This window comes from Nelumbo nucifera, chromosome 6, assembly GCF_055504915.1.
Source record: "Nelumbo nucifera cultivar China Antique chromosome 6, China Antique-T2T, whole genome shotgun sequence".
In the NCBI taxonomy this organism is placed as follows: domain Eukaryota; kingdom Viridiplantae; phylum Streptophyta; class Magnoliopsida; order Proteales; family Nelumbonaceae; genus Nelumbo; species Nelumbo nucifera.
In genome coordinates, this window is record NC_142654.1 from 13,745,527 (window position 1) to 13,765,106 (window position 19,580).

The following is a 19,580-nucleotide window of genomic DNA, read 5'->3' on the forward strand; positions in this document are numbered from 1 at the left end:
TCTGTCGATATTAATTTGGTGTTAGGCACAAACCGGTGCTCTAATACCAGTTCTTAAGTTACTACTCAACTCAAGAGTTAGCTTCGAGGGCAGCTCAACCTCCTTAGAAAGAAGAAAAGTAGAGAGAATTTTGAGGTAAAGTTTCTATGCCCTTGTTCTCGGTCACCCTTATTCATATGCTTCATTCTGAGTTCGTTATAATCAAATCTAGAAACTCAACCAACAGTCTGATGAATGGGTGGGTTTTTAGTGGTACTGAGATCAGTTGCTGATGGACCTGGACCTACTGCAACAACATCTTGGAACTGGCTAGTGTTTTAAAAGCGCAAGGGACAATTTGCGCCTGAGGCGCAAGGCGCAAGACGAGGCGCACGCCTTTTTAAGCAAGGTGCAAAATTACAAAAAAAAAAGATAAAAATAAAAAAGTCAAAAAATCAAAAAAATGCTAAAAAAATTTAAAATTTCAAAAATTCAAAAAATATTGAACATAATGTTAATAAAAAATATAAACTTAAATTGTAAACTAAATGTTTTAAAAAACCTATTATTTAAAATTACAATACATAAACATAACATGTAAAGCATATTCAAATGAAAATTTAAAAATAAAAGCAAACATATAAAGCATTTTCAAGCATGTAAAACCCACGATCTCTTTTTTTTCCTTAATTGCATTACTTCAAGTAGCTAATGTGATGTAAAACATATTGCATTCTTGATTCTATGAGTCACCTTTGTACCACGCCCCTCGAGGCAAGTCCGAACAAGTCTATGTTAGGGTCTGAAATTTTTATTTCTCACATAAAAAACAATGATTTTATAACTTTCATTGCCTTTTAAGAAGATATTTTTATTGCAATGAATGAATGAACAACATTAGCAAATAGGGGGTTCTCAGAGCTTCGGTGTATGTGAGAAATTAGAATTTCAGACCCTAACATAAGACTTGTTCGGGCTTGCCTCGAGGGGCATGGTTGGGGGTCCGGGGGCGGAGCCCCCAGCCGAGCCGTTAGACTCAAAAAAATGCAAAAAGTGCAAAATTTTAAAAAGGCACACACCTTGAAAGGGGTGCGCCTAGGACATGGGCGAGGCACATACCCCAAAATGCACCTCACCTATGCGCCTAGGCGCGCCTTTTAAATCACTGGGGCTGGCTTGGACTAGCTATAGCCATGTAGTTGGGCTGGGCTCTAACACTATCAACTATAGAGTGTGATAAACAATTTGAAGCAAGAGAGAAACCTTTTGCAATTTACCTTTCCACACTTAAGTCTTTATGGTAAGAGCTAGATATCACTTTGAGGCAATACAATAGGAAAGTCCAAAAGATGCAACTACATATCAGAAACTGATATAGAAATTGGGTATTTGATTTTCTAGCTGGACTCAACCCTGAATATGAAATCATAATTGTCAAGGCAACGAGGGGCCTATGGAGGGTCACCTCACTTACCGAAAGACTTTATTTATAGAAAAGCCCAGAGTGCAATTATTACAAAGCAAAAAATGAATGTTTGGGTTTCATCCTACTTCTGCAATCAATTTACAAATGGCATGTTAAGACCACAAAATGCTCCAAATAGAGGATATACAACATCCTATAATAAAAGTACATAAGAATAAAGAGAATTGAATGAATCAACATATAAACACAATATCAGGGCACTCCAAATAAGTGATCAAAAGTAGGAATAAGTAGAATACAACAAGCTAATAGAAGAAAACAATAGATTTTCTGTAATAAAATGACACAAAAAAAAAAAACATAATAGCCTTAGATTATCACCAATAGTTTAGGTGCATTCATTGGGTATTTCTAGAAATGCAGCAGAGGAGCAGAAACTTAACCTGTTGTGCAACAAAAATGTTTAAACCATGAACTGAAATATGGAAGTTCCCAGCAACTCTTTGGACATCTAAAATACCAAAAACCTGCAGAGAGATGTATGTTAATCAAACACCAGATAGATGCAGATACTTTGAGCATTCTAAGGCACTATTAAGACATACCCGACATCCTTCCCCTCTTGCCATTGCTTGTTTCACATTCTTGATCATATTTTCAGCATCTTGATCAAAACTATGAGTATGAGCCTTTTCTGACTCATGATGTTCTTTGTCACCATCTGGAGAAATAATCTTTTTTTTTGTAAGATATCAATTCGTATAACAAGTAAATTCCTGAATGCAGTAACTAGAGACATTGTTACCCTAAGACTGAGTTTCCATGGCAAAATGGCAGAAAACAAAGTTGTCCCCGAAAATGGGGCAAAAATATAAAATATTGCAATGTTAAAATTTTCCACCCCTCCTATGGTGAAACAAACAATGCTGCTTGAAAAGAACACAACGAAATTAAAACAATCCCTAAAAAGAACCAAGGGGCTACACTGTATGTACATGGCAGACAAAACTTAGGTCCCTCCAACTGAATTACTGCCATCTCATGCATAGATAGGATCAATAAATGAGTGAGCAATCAATTGATTAGTCATTTAGTGATAGATGAACTTAGAAAAAGGCATCCGGATTAGCAGAAACATTGGACAGATCAGATGGTTCAGATCAAGGAACAATCCAGCTGTTTCTATATGTGGATCACTAAACCTTAAATGAATCATAAATGTAAGTATATAAATGTCTTTATACAGTTGAGTTCCAAGGTCTGGACATGGAATCAATGATGTATAAGAGCAATTTTATAACTATACTTTTTTTACACAAATATTAATGAAGGGCTAGCAACTTATGACGAGAACTTGCCCTCAAATGAGTTACTCTTGCCCTCTTCCTTTCTACTTCTCACCCTCTTTCTATTTCTCTCTAAAACCAATAAGCTAATTAGACTAAAGACTCAGGTTGGTATTAGAGCATTGATGAATGTGGCTGACTATATAGAGAGGCAAAATGGTTTTGTTACTTGGAACCCTCTGTTCAAGAGGAACTTGAATGACTGACAGGTGGAGTCTCTAGTGAACCTGTTGCGGATTTTGTGTGATGCCGAGATTCTGGGTTCTAGGGAGGACAAAAGGAAATGGTTGATTGAGAAGTCGGGCTCTTTCTCAGTAAAGTCCTTTTTTAACTACCTGTCAAGGGAAGAAACCTCTCACTTTCCGAGCAACAGGGTCTGGATCAGGCCTGTTCCATCAAAACTAGCTTTTTTTGTTTGGTCTGCAGTTCTGGATAAGATTTTAACCAAGGAGAATTTATATAGAAGAGGTTTAGAAGTGAAAGATCTGGGATGCACTTTCTGTAAGGAAAATGTGGAAAGTACTAGTCATTTATTACTGCATTGTGACTTCACTTACTGGGTTTGGACAAGACTGCTAAAATTTTTTGGAGTTAATTTGTGTTTCCCAAAGGATGTGAAGGGCTTCCTAGAGGCTTGGTTCCTAGGAGGCCTCAGAAAGGCTGGAAAAGTAGTTTGGAGTATCCTTCCCGTTGCTGTTTTCTGGGCAGTATGGGGTGAAAGAAATTTTAGAATTTTTTAAGGAAGGCAGAAATCAAAAGAAGAGGTGCTCAACAGGATTATGGGGTAGTGTTTTCGTGGCTGACAAACCATCCACTCTTTAAAAACAGGCAAACTTGTTCTTCTTTTTAGCCTGATTTCCTTTTTGTAAGAAGATCATAGTTTTTCTGTTGGGTTGTTTTTGGAGGCTGGCTTTTCTGAGTTTTTTCTGTCTAAATCTGCTGTACAGTCTCCCATTGTACAGGGGCCTTCTGTATTCTGCCCTTTTGTTTTTAATGAAATACTTTACCTTACAGTTTCAAAAAAAAAAAAAACATGTCACAGATTGCAAAATCCACAAAATACTGACATCATCTGACAACAGTGATGATGTAAGTATAGATCATATGGTCAACTAAAACCTCAGATCCTAGAAGCCCTAGTTTCCAATAGAGGATGATTATAGAGAAATTTGGTACAAAAACATGGTTATTTTATGCTGTTTTAGTATTTTTCTTATTTTTCTTCCCAAAAATCTTGAAAATGGCAATTTGATTCAATGTTATGCTACAATCCGAATTAGAGCAGATTGCTGAATTGATTCAAAGCACCTAATATTTTATGGGGTGTTCTCCAATGTGAATTGTTTTTCTTGTAGTGACAAATAAAAATAAATCAAAACCATCTGATTTGGTAACAAATTGGTTCTGAAAACAAAAACATAAAAAAAAAAAACATGTCCTTGGTTACATATATGTTTTTTGTTCCCAAAACTGAAACTAAAATATGCTCTTGAATTTTTTAGAGATGGTGGGCCAAATAGGCCAAAGTTTCTTATTGTTTCTTTATTTATGTTTATGCTTTATATCTGTGATTAGCAGGCCTTAGTTATGGGCCTGTTTTATTTCTTTTACTATTGCTTTTAGTGCTGGCTGCCCTACCAAGGGCATTCATGTAATTGCATTCTTTTTACAATCAAAGAATAAAATATAGTTGTGGGGGAGTGGAGAGAGGTTTGATTAACTCTCCTCTTTTCTTCCTTTTCTTCCATCTTCTTCCTCTATAATTTCTCTCTTCCATCTTCAATCTTCCACATCTTTTTTATTTTATTTCAGATTTTTTACAGGTGGGATTTACATCTTGGTATCAAAGCAGAGCTCCTACCTTCTTCTTGCATCAAATCCAAGTCTTTCACTAATCTTCACTTGGAATAAAACAGTTTGAGAAGTCACAGCAACACCATTTTCCATGTGGTTGCCTAAATAGTTGTACAGCTACAAATACAGCCATATGGTTACACAAAAGGTCTAGCCACCTGCAAAACCCAGCCAAAAGAAGGTCATAATGATCTGGTAGTATTTAAAAGGTATTCCCTTCCAATATTTACCATTAATGCATTCAAGAAAGGACTTAGCTCCAACTATTAGAGGGGTGGATCCTGATCCCTTAACAATGACTACCTGCCCCCATCCCTTCAGAGAATATCTCCTTAGGTGTATCCCACAATTGGTCTTTGTTGTTTGGCATGTCAAAGAAAATCAAGTTCAAGATAAGACAAAGTATCATTATCAAGTTTATTTGGCTTTTAATAGCCTTATTGGGACTGCTGATTCAACTATGGCAGAGAGGTTCTAACTGCTCTTACTGGAATCTGAATTGACAGGAATTTGGGCATCTTGAATTTGAATAATGAAGGAGACACCATAAACAGAATAAACTGGTTATGAAGGAAATAATGTGGTCCTTGAAGGCTGGTTCATTTCCTGAATGAGGCTAGGGACATTTTAGATTCTATGACTGTGTCTTTAGTTTGGATTACCAGAGACCTAAATGCTCTAGCTGATAGTCTAGCTAAGTCAGGACTAGGAGCCGTGAGAGAGAATTTGTATAGCAACAGAAATCTGCCTTTGTACTCAGAATCTTCAGCAGTGTTTCTTTCAGTTGTACATCTTCTCATGTACTTCTTTATTTAATGAATTCTGCTTATCTTCTCTCAAAAAAAGAAAAAAAAAAGTATCATTATCAAGCCTAAGATCAAATAACAATAATTATGACCCTATCAGTCAAACAATCTATTTGTCATCCGCTAAAGCATTTGGAGGAAGAGGAATATCCATATTTTCGAAGACAAACATAAACATGGAAGAAAGCTTATAACAGAAATTGTGCGTTGGTGACTGAGTGGACCATTGATATTTCAGAATTAATGATCTTAACAGGGAAGATCTTGAGAGGAAATCTCTGGACAATGCACAAATCCTCATGCACCACTTCCATCAGTTCTGCTCTCATAGTCTCATACCCCTATCAGTCCTGAGAACAATGTAAAAATCACTCCCTTTTCATTCCCAAAAACCCCTCCTATACCTGAGGTCCCCAAATTGCCAAAGTTGTTACCATCAAAATTTAGTTTAATAAAACCTGGTTTCAGATGAGACCAACTCCTCACTGTCTTTTGCTCCTAATTGAAGGTCCCACCACAGCAATCCAATTTCTCATTACATCATCAATCATGAAGTCCGCAAAAGCCTCCTATGTTCTTACCCAATGTGCTATCTCACCATTATACTTTCAATGACAGCTTCCTTACTTCTTTTCCTCTCCACAAAAATGTGGTTGATTTTTTCCTCCCAGACTGTCCAAATCAAAGCTGCTCTTGTACATCTCCACATTATCCTCCCTCTTCTTTTTTGCCATGGAACGGTATTTGGATCAAACAGCTTGTCCAAACTAACATTAGTCTAACTGCAACCAAAAGAGAGATAAACCATTCCCAAATACAACAAACAAAAGGGTAGGAAACTTAAAAGCAAACACACAACTCGACCCACACATGATACACCCCATCAATAACTTGTAAGTAGTTAGACAAAGGAGTCAACTCAATATCCTTAGATCCCTTCTCAAACCAAAATTGCAAGAAGGACCAAGAACAAGATTAGGGTGAGACAAGGAGACAAAGTCGGAAATTGGTCTATCCTTGAGGTAAGAGAGTACAAAAAATAGAGGGGAAGCAATCCTTCAATGGGGCATCCCTAACCCAAAAGTCTTCCCAGAATTTAGTCTTACTACCAAAGGACAAGCCATACCTGAGCTTGGTATCTAGGGAAGAGTCATTAATCAAAGAAAATAAGGTGTTACAAGTATCCCTTGGAGAGGAGCGAGGTGCAGCTTCTCCTAGACATTACAGTGAGACAAGAAAAACAAGAGAAAAATTACAGACTGGCCCAAAATAACTCTTCCCTAGATACCCCTTGTTTGGCAAGAAAGTGAAAGCATTTCAAGCCATTGGACCCTAATTGTCATCTGTCTTGTTAACCATTTAATTTTTTCATAAGATCCCTATAGCTCCAAGTAACTGAATCAGGGTCCAGCAACCAATCCACAATCACCTTAGAGTCCCTTCAATCAGTAATTTCTCTATCCCAAGTTGGTTGGCAATCTGAATTCCTTGTACAGCAGCCAACAGCTCAGCCCTTGTAGAATCACCTACTCCCACCGGGCCTGAAAACAGTGATAGGATATTGCTCTCTTCAGTTTTCAAGACTCCTCCAATCCCTGACAATTCCGGATTGCTGATATGTCAATGATATTTCAGATTTCACTGATAGAGTATATATTTAAGGTTTAAATTTTCAGAATTTCATTAAAATCATTATAATTTTTTAAAATATTTTCCTAAAATAAATATGGGCAATTGGCGATTGGATAATTGGCTTACTATTTCGATATTACTCACTTATAAAGTCACTACAATTCAAAAGAAAAAGTAAAATGCATATAACTACAAAAGAGTATTCTCAAACTAATCAAAATTTATGGTAACAAAAAAAAAAGTAAAAATGGCAAGTAATTCACATATTAAATGAAGAGAAGATGGCTCCATTGCAACCTGGGTGACCAGGTTCAAATCTTGGAAACAACCTCTCTATGCATATGTTTGTCCCTCCCCAAACCCCGCATTGGTGGGAGCCTCGTGTGATGGGCTGCCTTTTTCTAATGAAGAGAAGATGGCTAAAAGACTAAAAGGGAAATAAATAGAAAGATATATCTAATGAAGTCTCTCAATTTTCTCCTACTTGATTATAAAGTTTTTGTTTATGGTTTTTTGAGCCTCAAGTGTGCAATTGTATCTAATGAAGTCTCTCAAGTTTCTCCAGGCGAAGGTAAAATGAATAAGAACTTATTTCTAACCAGTTTCCTAACCCTTGCAACCAATAACAATCCCTAGTTCTTCGAAACAAGATTCTAGGAATTGTTTTTGTTTTCTCTCCCCCTGCCCATCTGAAATGAGATAGAAGTATTCCATACCCACCTTTAGGGTCACTTTCCCTTCTGTCAACCAGCTTGGCAATCTGGCTTTCTCCACAAAACGCTCCTCTCTTTCTTTGCCTCTCAACTTCCCGTCCACAACCCTGCTTGGTGCGACCCTGAAATGAGGGCCTCCCCTGCCTTCTCCCTTCCTAGAAGGTGCTCCTCACTTCGCCCCTCCCTTCTTTCCTCTGCCCTTTGCACCGATCTTATCCTCCCCCTACCTTCATTTTGAAACTTGGATTTCTTTGACCTGTTACTTACCACCCTCTAATTGCCAACATCTGAACATCTCTATCCATATTTGCAGAGGTCACCATAACACCTATGCCAGTTTCATAACTCCCATCAGCCAACACCTTAATTCTTGGTTTTTTATATAATCAATATATATTATAAAAATATAATATAAATACCATAAATATATAATATACTATATAATAAATACTACAAATATATAATATATAATTTATTTAATATATTATAAATAGACAATTAAAAATATAATATATATGCATATAAATTTATATATAATATATAGGTAATAAATATATACTATTAAATATAATATAATATAAATATATATACCAGTTGGTTCGGTTAACTGTTGGTTTTTCTTTTAGGTTAAACAAAAACTGAACTGTTACCACCGGTTTTTGCAAAATACTGAACCAAAAGCGAATCAATCAGTTGGGTTAACTAGATTTTTCGATTCGATTTCCTCGGTGTGGTTCGGTTTTCAGTTTTTTGGACCCCTAGTTTTCATGGCCTGTAGGACCAGAAGATACCTTAAAAATACTTCCTCAACAATTCCTAAAAAACTATCTATGCAAGAAGGGCTTCGGTTAACCATTAAATCAAGCTTAATGAAGTTATAGATGGGAGGGGTCCACAAGAAAGGTGGTGCAGATGTCTTGATGACGGTTGAGCCACAACCTGGCATCCCCTTAATATATTTTCAACAAAAAAAGGAACAATGATCTTTTTAATATTTTACCCAATTGACCACCTTCAAAGATATGTGTCCTATCAAAAATTTTCTGGTTAGGGCCTTTTCTTTGAATAGTCCAGCATTTCTTTCTTCCACAGGATTGCAGCTCTTGTGCATCTCAATAAGATATTACATCTCTTCTTAGGTCAAGAGAAAAAACATGAGGCCCTAAAAGATTTTCTGCATCGCCAATGAAGTCCACCTACATCCCAAAAATGAGAAAAAAAAAACTCCAAAATGCCAGAGGAAAAAGAAAGAAGATTGGTAAATTGGAAATAGTTTCACAACTTGTAGTCTTTAATCTATATTCCCTCAAATTCAATGAAATTTCAAAAATCTACTTAATTTCGTATGGTAAAATTTATCAAATATCATTCTGTATATTTTGCTACAAATAAGTACATAAATTATATGATCAAGAGAATAGCATTAGGAAATGGAACTTAATACTCAACAAGTATCAAGGGTTAGTAGCTTTGTCATACCATGTTAATATTGGTAGCCCAAATGTATGTTCAGGTATCCACATATAACATATCTTAAGTCTGAAGTCAATTTTTGATTTCTTCATTATTTTCTACAAGCAATTCTATATAAATGGTTCTGGATAAGGTGACTCTTCTGAAACAACAAAGCAAAACCACTTTTCCACCAATTGTGTACTTGACTATAAATGAGATAGCCTTCTTTCTTATCCAGTAAATATCATTCAGAATAGACTGAGGAAGATAATATTAATGTCACTAAAAAAGAACTTAAAAACTACAAGGAAATATTTCTTAATAGAAAAAAGGATGCCTGATGTGCAAACTTACCATGTTTGTGAGCTGTATGCTCCTTCTCAACAAGATCAGATATATATTCAGTACCAATAATATCACCATTTTGATTTATGCGAAGCTGCAGACATTCAACATGTTAGCAGATTGACAGAATACTGCTAAGTCCAATCAGCTTTGCTCGGGAAGAAAGAAGAAACAAGAAAGCCACAGCCTCAGGAGAATGAATTGAGAAAACAAGATGGAATTTACGAAGAAACCATGATTTTAAGGCCAAAGGCTCAGGAGATGAATGGAGGAAAATAAATAGAACAAATAAATAAATTGAGATTCAAGGAACTTTTCAGGCTCATTTCCACAAAGAAATAAAGTGAAGAGTGGTTATTATATACTGGAAACTGTACATTGTATTAACCATAGATAAATGAATGTACAATGATATAGAAAACCAAATTTTCCTTGAGGTAGCCACAGGCCCACAGTTACCTCACCCAACTAACATTGATCATAAACCCTTATTTTTTTTCCTTCTTTTTTAGTTGTAAAGGGTGTAAATAAGGAAGATATTACCAGGCAAAAAACAAAGGAATAATACAAGCACCCACAATCTTAAGACATGAAAGCAAGGGAAAGCATCCTGAGAAATGACAACACCTCTAAAAGAAAAGGAAAATCACAAAGAAATACAAAATTATAAACCCATCACTAGCAACAGAAAAACATACCATCATGATAAGGAAATAATAATCAACATATATGAAATATGTAACTTGCAAGAGAAAACCTAAAGAGTAAGTAATGTCAACGTCCTTACTTTCCATATGTTTGTATCAAGATCCACTTCATGTTTGCCTGACATATCAATTGCATCCACACTTAAAACTGCAAAATACATTAATGTTTATCATTCAATTCAGGGAATGAAGTTTATCAGCACAAAGATGTGCTCCAAATCAACAATAATCTGGCAGACTGTTGGTCTAAAATGAGAAAGAGAAATTCTGACCATCACAAGGTAAAGATGGGAATGTCATATTTATATGGATAGGAAGAGTTTCACCACGTTTCAAATCAACAGACATCTGACCAGAACATAGAAGTCAGAATCATAGAATAGATAGAAACAGGCAAAAGCAGCAACATTCATAGCATTGTCTATTAAAACACTGTAAAAATATAATTGCAGGAAAGAACGGAACACAAACATAATACATGAAAAAGCAGGATGGATACAGGACAAATAAAGGAGTTGTAGCAGATATACAAACCTGATGGACTGTATATGTGGTGAGATAATACTTCAGTTCGTGCAAGAACAATGTAGCCATTATGACCAGACCAATAACGGAGACTACAGGGAAAAAGGAAAATGGAGTAAGTTCAAGTTCATTCTAAATCCAGTATATTCCAATTGAGAAAGTAAAAATAAAGGATAGGATGGAGGCAGATATCACATTAGATTAGTCCCACCTTCCACATAGAATATGTCAAGGAGAAGAATTTCACATTTTATGTGCTAGATTTGGATGTAGTAAAGTTCACTTCCAAAAATCTTTACTTTATGAAATTTAATATAGAAAAAAGATGGAAAAGTATTTAAAGTGTATACATAGGAAATGGTTTCCAATGTGACCACAATTAGGTAAGCTTGCTGCATGTCTCCAATTTTCACCATGCAGAAGGATTCTATAAGACCAAAATAGCACTACATCTTAAGTTTTAATCAAAGAATAAGTGCAGAAATATGTGAGAAGTTTAGAACAGTTGAGAAAAAAAAGGAGGAAATGAGGGTTTTGGGAAGAAGGAATCGTAGCTGTTCTCCAGCCTTCTCCTTTGACATATTCAAGCTACTCTCTATTAAATGCATTAGTGTACATTTGCAATAATGCCCATAAGAGGGTGGCTGCAAGAATAAAGAAAAGAACAGACCAAATAGGCCCATTACAACTAAAACCTAAAAAGTAAAAACATAAAATAAATAGAGTGGACCATATAAAAAGATGCTCCTCACAGCCCAAATAACTCAACAGATCTAAACCTTCAATTGGATAAATTACCCTCATAAGTAGACCCATTTAAATTATTATCTCATTCTAAATCATCAAAGCTACATGATAAAGTGAGTTCAAGCAAAATTTAAATTCAAAGTACAAATGATTCTAATAGATCAATAAAATAATTTATCGTACAATAAAAGGTAAGATTTAACATCATGTTTGGAAAAAATTTCAAGCTGGCTCAAAGTGGCAACCATGTCCATTAGGTAGGCAATGAAACTGATATCCCACATATCTAAAATGTTGTCGCCAACTTAAGTTATAATACTATCTCTTGTACTCCACATAGCACCAGTAGTTTTCACTGGAGAATATGTTGATTCTAGTAATATTTCATGTTGGTATCCATGGAAATGGAAATATGTTGCAAAAGTATAAGGAAATTTATGGACATTTAAAGCCTAGTACCAACCTCTTTCCATGATAAAAAAGAAAAACAATGTACTATGCTGTTGCTCAACAGAAGATGAAGAAAATACCAATATTAACCCTGTTATATAAAGGAGAGAAGAGTGGCTTGGAGGAAAAGAATTCTACTCAAACGATGAAGAAAGAGGAAAAGCAAGTCCAAATATAAGATAGTTCAGGGTGTATGCAATGTAGAGACAAAGAGGGTTATCTCATGGCCTACTTTCATCATCATCGTCTCTCCATCTTTCTGCCTATGCAGATGCTGATTGGGCTGGTTGTGCAGACACTCGAAGATCTACTACTGGTTGGTGTGTATTTCTAGGGGATTCATATCTTAGAAGTGTAAAAAGCAATTTACTGTTTCTAAATCTTCTATTGAAGCAGAATATAGGGCCATATCCTCTGTCTGCAATAAGTTATTTGCCTTAAGGCTCTTTTGCACAACCTTCATATTGACCTCCCATCCCTTGTTCCTTTTACTAGCAATCTCAATGCTATCAAGATTGCTTCCAATCCTGTGTTCCATGAGTGTACAAAGCGTATTGAAGTTGATTGTCACTTTATTAGGGATCTCCACCTTGCAGGCAATATCTCTCTCCCTTGTGTCTCTTCTGGACTTCAGATTGCAGAGCTTCTCACTAAAGTTATGTCAAGAGCACAGCACACCTATCTCATGGACAAATTGATGCCCATTCCCCAACATCAATTTGAGGGGGAATGTAGAGACAAATAGGGTTAATTTTGTCTTTTACTTTTTATGTATCTTGGGAGCATATTTATACTATACTCCTTGTACACTATATTCTTTATTTCTTGTACACCTTTTCTACATTATTTGAGGACAGAATTGTCCTTTTACATATTTAATATAAATATCAATTTCTAGGTGTGAATAGTGTGTGAGACACCCATTCAATTCTTTTCTTCTTCTTCTCCTTCTTCCTCTTCTCAACCTAACTCTAACGTGCAACATGGAAGATAGACTCCATCCAAGTTCCAAGGCTAGACAAAGAAGTGAGTGGAGAAGAAGAACCTAGAATCTAACATCAGTATATCACAAGCCCAACGATCTTAATAATGTATTACTGATGAATAGCCCTACAAAGAATAGGCTCTGCAATACAAAGCCTAACTTAGGTGTAAAACAGGTTGGGCCACCCATGGGGCAGCACAGCCTGGCACGATGTGGATTATGCCAAACACGGCTCGTCGTGCTACAGTGTCATGTTGTGCCCAGCACAACCCACAATGCCAGGCCGGGCTGGGCTATGGGTTTAAGACCCACAGGCCGGCATGGCCCGTGACCCATATGCACCCATGCCAGCACAACCCACAGCACGGTCAATAGCATGTCCATATGTATAAAAGTATATATTATTAATAAATACACATACATTATGTCGAACTTACTGTAATCAACATCTTCACCCAATGCCACCCAAAAAAAAGCCAAGGCATGTTGTAACATCCGAAACTCACCTTTCTTTCTTTGACCAAACACATAGAGGTCATGAGCAAAGAGTAAATGACAGATGCTTGGGCATCCCCTTCCAAGTTTAACATCCTTCAATCCACCCATCTCAAGCAGATGATTGAGATAAATGAGCAACACATTCATACAAATAACGAAAAGATATAGAGATAGCAGATCACCTTGGCGTAGACTACGAGAAGGATAAAAAACTCACTGCAGGCTCACCATTCACAAGAACAACCATTTTAGTAGTAGATATACAGTTGTGAATCAATGCACTCCAACTATTGTCAAAGCCCCAAGGCTGCCAATACCTCCAAAAGGAAAGACTAACTCACCCTATCATAGACCTTCGACATGTCCACCTTAAGTACAAACGCCCCAAAATATCCTTTCTTCCTCAAATAATGCATGATCTCATGACCAAGGATGACATTATCCACATCTGCCATCCAAGAACAAAAGCTCCTTGCTAGGGCGGCACAACTTTGGTAAGGATATCACAAAGACAATTTGTAAAAGTTTTGAGAAGATTTTATAGAGAGCATTTACAATGACTTTTGGGATGGAAACTGCTCAACCTTCTCAGGCCCATTAGCCTTAGGAATCAAGACAATATGGGTGGCATTTAATTCCTCTGGCATTTCTACTCCCAGATTATCTGAATTGTGGGGTGTTGGGCACATTTTTTTTCTATTTTATAAAAATGTTAACCCTGTCATTTTCCTATTTTATTGGTAGTAAGGAACTAAAAAAAAGATGCATAAAGAATAGTCAATAAAAGAATTTACAGGGTCAATGTTATTTATATTTTGGTGAGCATAACTAAAAAAACAAGATATCCTTACCAACTGCTCCAGATTGTGTCTTCTGCAACAAGTGCTCTTCCGCACGAGGAAAAGCATCAATACTCTTTAAAGCTTGTTTGATACCCATATTTGCCTTTTCCCCAAGACCTGTCACCATAATTTACAATTTTCAGAGGTGTGATGTGAAACCAAGACCATCCATTATTGTCAAAATCCTACAATATACAACTCAAGTCATGAATCCCAAGGGTTTTGATTTGAACCATATATCTAAGTACTTTTCTAGGAAAGTCTTACAGTTAACTTATTGATCAAAAAAAAAGTCCTATAGTTAACATTTCAATCCTGCAACTTATACAATTCAACTGAGACCTGGTTCTCTACTTTGTCATTCCTTCAATTCTTTCAACTTTTCCCAAAGGGCTATTGTTTTAAAACCCTTACTAGTAAAGATTTATTTAGGTTATTTAAGACCTTTTTCAAAACCTTTAAGTTTATTTTCCATCATATGTAGTTTAAAGAGCCAAGATGGGTTTGTGAGCATTCAAGTCAAACTTGACTAAATCATCTTATACTTCTAATGTACAAATAGTAAAATTTGTCATATTTAAGTACATATTGACGTGGACTTTGGGGTAAAATGACTTTTCTATATATAATTAAGTTCTTTGCTTTTAATTTTTTGACATTTCTTAAAAAACAGAAGAAATCTTGTCATTCACAATTCAATTAAATTCAACCTTCTTTGTAATTTACAATATAATTACAATTTTCAAAACATTTGGCATTTTTATATTACAAATGAAATGAAGACAGATCATCATCATTAACCAAGCCTTTTTTTTGATAATTATCATTAACCATGCCTTTTTTTCTTATAATTATCATTAACCATATGGGGTTGGCTACATGAATCCTGTTTCAACATTCTATTCTGTTCATTGCCATATCCATCCTTAAATTATGGGCACTTAAATCATTTCTTACTACTCCCAACCAAGTCCTTTTCAGTCTGCCCCTAGCTCTTCTAGCCACTGGCTGTGGAGATTCTCATAGAAAACCAATAAACTATAGCACAAGGTGGTGACTGAAATTCATGGTATACTAGCTAATGGTTGAATTTGGATTGGCTCCAAAAAATTCTCTAGCTTCACTTTGGAAATCCATTTCTGGAGTAATCACCCTTTTCTTGTGTTTTTTTTTTCTTTGATAAGTTCCTCTTCTTGTGTTATTGTGCACTATGATGCTTCTCTGGAAACAAAATTAAATTCTAGGAAGACCTATGTATGGGTGACAGTCCCCCAAAGGACTGCTTTCCTTATTTCTTGCAATGTCGTCATGTAAATCAGAAGCAATTCCCTTCCCTGTCTCTTTTACACCTCACAGTATCGCCTAGAACTATGGTTTTAGGAGTTTAAGGGAAATTCAAAATTCTATATTTTAAATTTGCTAGACTCTGTTAAAGGGGTTGTTATTGAGCCAAATAAGCCTAACCATAGTTTTTGGACTGCAAACTCTTTGGATTGTCCATTTGTGATTCTTTCTAGCAAGCCCTTCCCCTATGGGTGATCATCTGTCACCAGGCCTAGTATAGCCTGAAAATTTCCAGGCTTGGACCTAGTTCTTTTGTCCAATCCCAGCCTGGACTCAAGCCCACATCAGGCCAAGAAATATCCACACTAGGCCTGGGGCCCAATACTTAAGACCCAGCCCAGAATTATTTACACACTACATGTATGCATATGTGTGTGTGCATGTGTCTGTTTATGTGTGTGTTTGTGTGTTATTTTATATCATACATTTATACATAGATATGTGTATATGTACCTATGGCCACCCTTACCTATTAAGGGTGTATTTGTTATTTACCATACATTACTTGAAGTTAATATATCACATAGTGGGAAAGAACAATGCTACACATGATCTGACCTGCCAATTCATCTCTTTTTTCTTCATTTTCTTTTCTTCTCTTCTTGTTCAGAAATTATTCCCCTTTTATTTTTCTTCTTATTTCAACACAAAATAAGCAAGTTTGTTGCTAGTATGCAAGGTTTAAAATGTTATTGTCAATCGAAATGTCGGTTACCCAAATGTAGGACATGTTAGAAATGTTGGATGGAAATATTGTAAAAAGTATAGACATTGTGGAAATATTGTGAAATATGTGGAAATATGCAATGATATTAATGATAAAAGAAGCACTAATACACCTTTCTAGAATGTTATAAAGTTCAATTCTGATTTATTATAAATTTTAATCAATAATAAGAATTAAGCCATATATTCATAATCATATCAATCATTTAATATTTGTGTTATTACGAATAAATAATTTATATATCCGAAGATGAAGGAAGTCACTTTGTGATGGAGAAGAGAGGAGGGTTTGTGAATGCAACTAAGTGGAGAAGAGAGTTACAGGTTGAAGCTAAAAAATTATCTTGGAAGAACACAAAAGCTAGGGTCAAAGGTCATTGAAAATCAAGGAGGAAAGAAAGGCTACAGTTTTCTTGGTTGGAGAAGCTATACAGTGGCTGCAAAGTTTCGTGGATGGAGCAACTTTCTCTGTGAGGAAGCACGGGTGGAAGAGCTCAATCTCTTCATCAAATTGTAGGTACGAAGTGATGCTACGATGGAACAAGAAGGGCTGGTTTGTAAATTATAACAATCATAGAGGAGTTCAAAGAAGGAAAAAAAAAACAAATAATATGTTTGTTGGAAGGGAAGGAGTGTTATGGACAGAAGATGGTCACAGAGACTTTGCAAACTTACCTGATTCATATCGAAGAAGGTTATATGGAGGAGGAACAAAAGGAAGTCTCAATAAAAGGAGATGGGTCTCAGGGCAAAGACGAGAACCAAGCCCCCACTATAGGTGAGTCTAGCTACAGTAATGGAGACAAAAAAAAAGAAAAAAGAAGATTATGCTAATTACTAGCTTACAGACAACAATCAAAGTGTCAATGGAGGTGGAGAAAGGAAATTGGGATAAAAGGTATGTAATTACAGCAAAAAGGAAGGTGAACAACTGGCAAGCAATATTAAACTCAGTGATAAAAGAGATTCAGATTAAAAACACAGCAGCATGACTTAGAGCTGTAGAAATCAGGAATGAGGAGGTAGAAGTATTAATGGTGAAAATAGTAGTAGGCCAGGTATTGTACAAGACGTGGAAGATGATGCGCAACAAATTAGAAATAGATGACTTGAGAATAGTGGTGAAGGTGATGGGTCTGCCGCAAGGTTCAAAAAATCGATACAATACGCCCCGTATCGGGCGTATCATATCGTATCTTTTGGGTCCCGATACACCTGCAAAACAGGTGTATCGGAACCCTACTTTTTTTAATGAAAAATATAGGTTAAAAACTCCCCAAAAACCAAATTTTGAAAAAAAAAATAAAAAAAATCATATTTCCGTGCTGTTTAAAGTACCGATACGCCTCTGCCGATACGCAGAGGCGTATCGATACTTTGAACCATGGTCTGCCGTTCAACCTCTGGAAGGAAGATATATTGGAAAAAATCGTAGGAATTAGAGGGAACCTTAGAAGAATATAGCTTTGAAACAAGTGTACCAGAGAACCAATTTGGCTGTATGCCAAGGAGATCAACTATAGAAGTTATATCTCTTTTGAGACGATTGTAGAAAAGTTCAAAGAGAAGAAAAAAGATCTTCATATGGCATTCATTCATCTAGAAAAGGCATATGATAAAGTTTTTAGAGAAATAATATGCTGGGTCTTGGAAAAAAAAGGTACAAAATAGGTATATAGACCTAATTAAGGATATGTATGAGGGGGCAACAACCAATGTTAAAACACCAATGGGAGAGACATCAGATTTTATAGTTATTATGGGTCTTCACCAAGGTTCGTCGCTTAGCCCTTATCTATTTGCATTGGTCACAGATGAATTAGCTAAACATATTCGGGAGGAAGTTCCATGGTGCATGTTGTTTATGGATGGCATTGCTTTAACTGATGAAACTAATGAAGGGTTAAATGTGAAATTAAGTTTATGGACAAATGCCTTAGAAACAAGAGGTTTTAAAAATAGTAGGACTAAAGCAGAGTATATGACATGTAAATTTAGTAATAATAGAAGTGTAAATCAAGAGATTTACACTGGATGTGACCATTTCCAATACCTTGGTTCAATAATTCATAACAAGGGAGGGATGTGGAGGATATCACCCAAAGAATTAGAGTAGGATGGGTAAAATGAAGAGGTGCATCTAGACTTCTATGTAATAGGAGAATACCACATAGATTAAAAGGAAAATTCTATAAAACAGTTGTAAGGCCAGCTATGTTGTATGAAGCAAAGTGTTGGGCAGTCAAGAAACAACATGTCCAAAAACTGAATGTAGCAAAGACATATATGCCAAGATGGATGAGTGAAACTAGAAAGGATATGATTTGGAATGAAGTTATCTGTACAAACCTAGGAGTAGCTCCAATAGGTGATAAAATGAGAGAGAGAGAAAGAGTAGACTAGAACCTAGAAGTGATTTGTTACACATTGAAGGGGCTAGAAGAGCTCAGGGTAGACCAAAAAGGACATGAGTAGTAGTAAGAAATGATTTGAGCACTAATAATTTAACAGTGGATGTGGCTTTAAATCGAGCGGATAGGCAAAACAAGATTCATGGAGCTGACCTCATATAGCTGGGATAAGGCACAAATGATGATGGTGAGAACTATTCAATACTAAAAAGATCCTAAGTTACAGTATTTAATAATAAGAAGAAAGAAAGGGAAAAAAAAATGAGAATCATTAACTAGTCACTAGTATACGTTTCTAGCCAGAGAGAACTAGTCATTTTGATTATTATTTCACAAATCATTTTCCCATAACTCCTGTTGCAGTTTTCTGGTGCATCTGGCAGGGGAGGAATGCAAGGATCTTCAAGAACTACCATAGCTCTTCAGACAGTGTTTTAGAAAGTTGTGGGAAAAATGTTATCTTGGTTAGCAGTAAACAATGTATTTAAGGACAGAAGTTTTAGTTCCTTTTTTGCTATTGGGAATCCTTTTGTAAATCAGGGTTTGGGGGTATAGTTCTGCTGGTTGCAGTTTTTCTAAATCCCCGTGTACAGCTACTTGTTGTACATGCTTTTTGTCTTAATGAATTTTTCATATTACCTGTTTCAAAAAAAAATGAAACTAGACAAAATAGGCATCCAAATAAACTAATTGATCCTAGATAATCCGAAAATAGGCACTCAAATAAACTAATTGATCCTAGCTAATCTGATTTATATTATATGAAAAGGGAAAAAAGACAAAGATCAC

At 35.9% G+C, this 19,580-nt stretch overlaps 1 protein-coding gene across 5 annotated transcripts in view; it reads right to left on the reverse strand.

Annotated features, from left to right (window-relative positions):
* The window catches only part of LOC104589073 (Endoplasmic reticulum vesicle transporter protein), a 34,052-nt gene that overhangs the window by 13,572 nt on the left and 900 nt on the right, over window positions 1–19,580 (reverse strand). For 4 of the 5 annotated variants that reach the window (XM_010247269.3, XM_088889246.1, XM_010247261.3 and 1 more), the window contains 7 exons: window positions 14,320–14,427; window positions 10,798–10,880; window positions 10,536–10,611; window positions 10,344–10,411; window positions 9,566–9,650; window positions 2,011–2,126; window positions 1,849–1,932 (listed from right to left, as the gene is read on the reverse strand). In XM_010247269.3, coding sequence (XP_010245571.1) covers window positions 1,849–1,932; window positions 2,011–2,126; window positions 9,566–9,650; window positions 10,344–10,411; window positions 10,536–10,611; window positions 10,798–10,880; window positions 14,320–14,407 — 600 coding nt within the window. In that variant the 5' untranslated portion in view covers window positions 14,408–14,427. Of the gene's footprint in view, window positions 1–1,848; window positions 1,933–2,010; window positions 2,127–9,565; window positions 9,651–10,343; window positions 10,412–10,535; window positions 10,612–10,797; window positions 10,881–13,476; window positions 13,685–13,809; window positions 13,912–14,319; window positions 14,428–19,580 lie in introns of those variants that run through there. The other variant, XM_088889245.1, reaches the window with a different exon arrangement.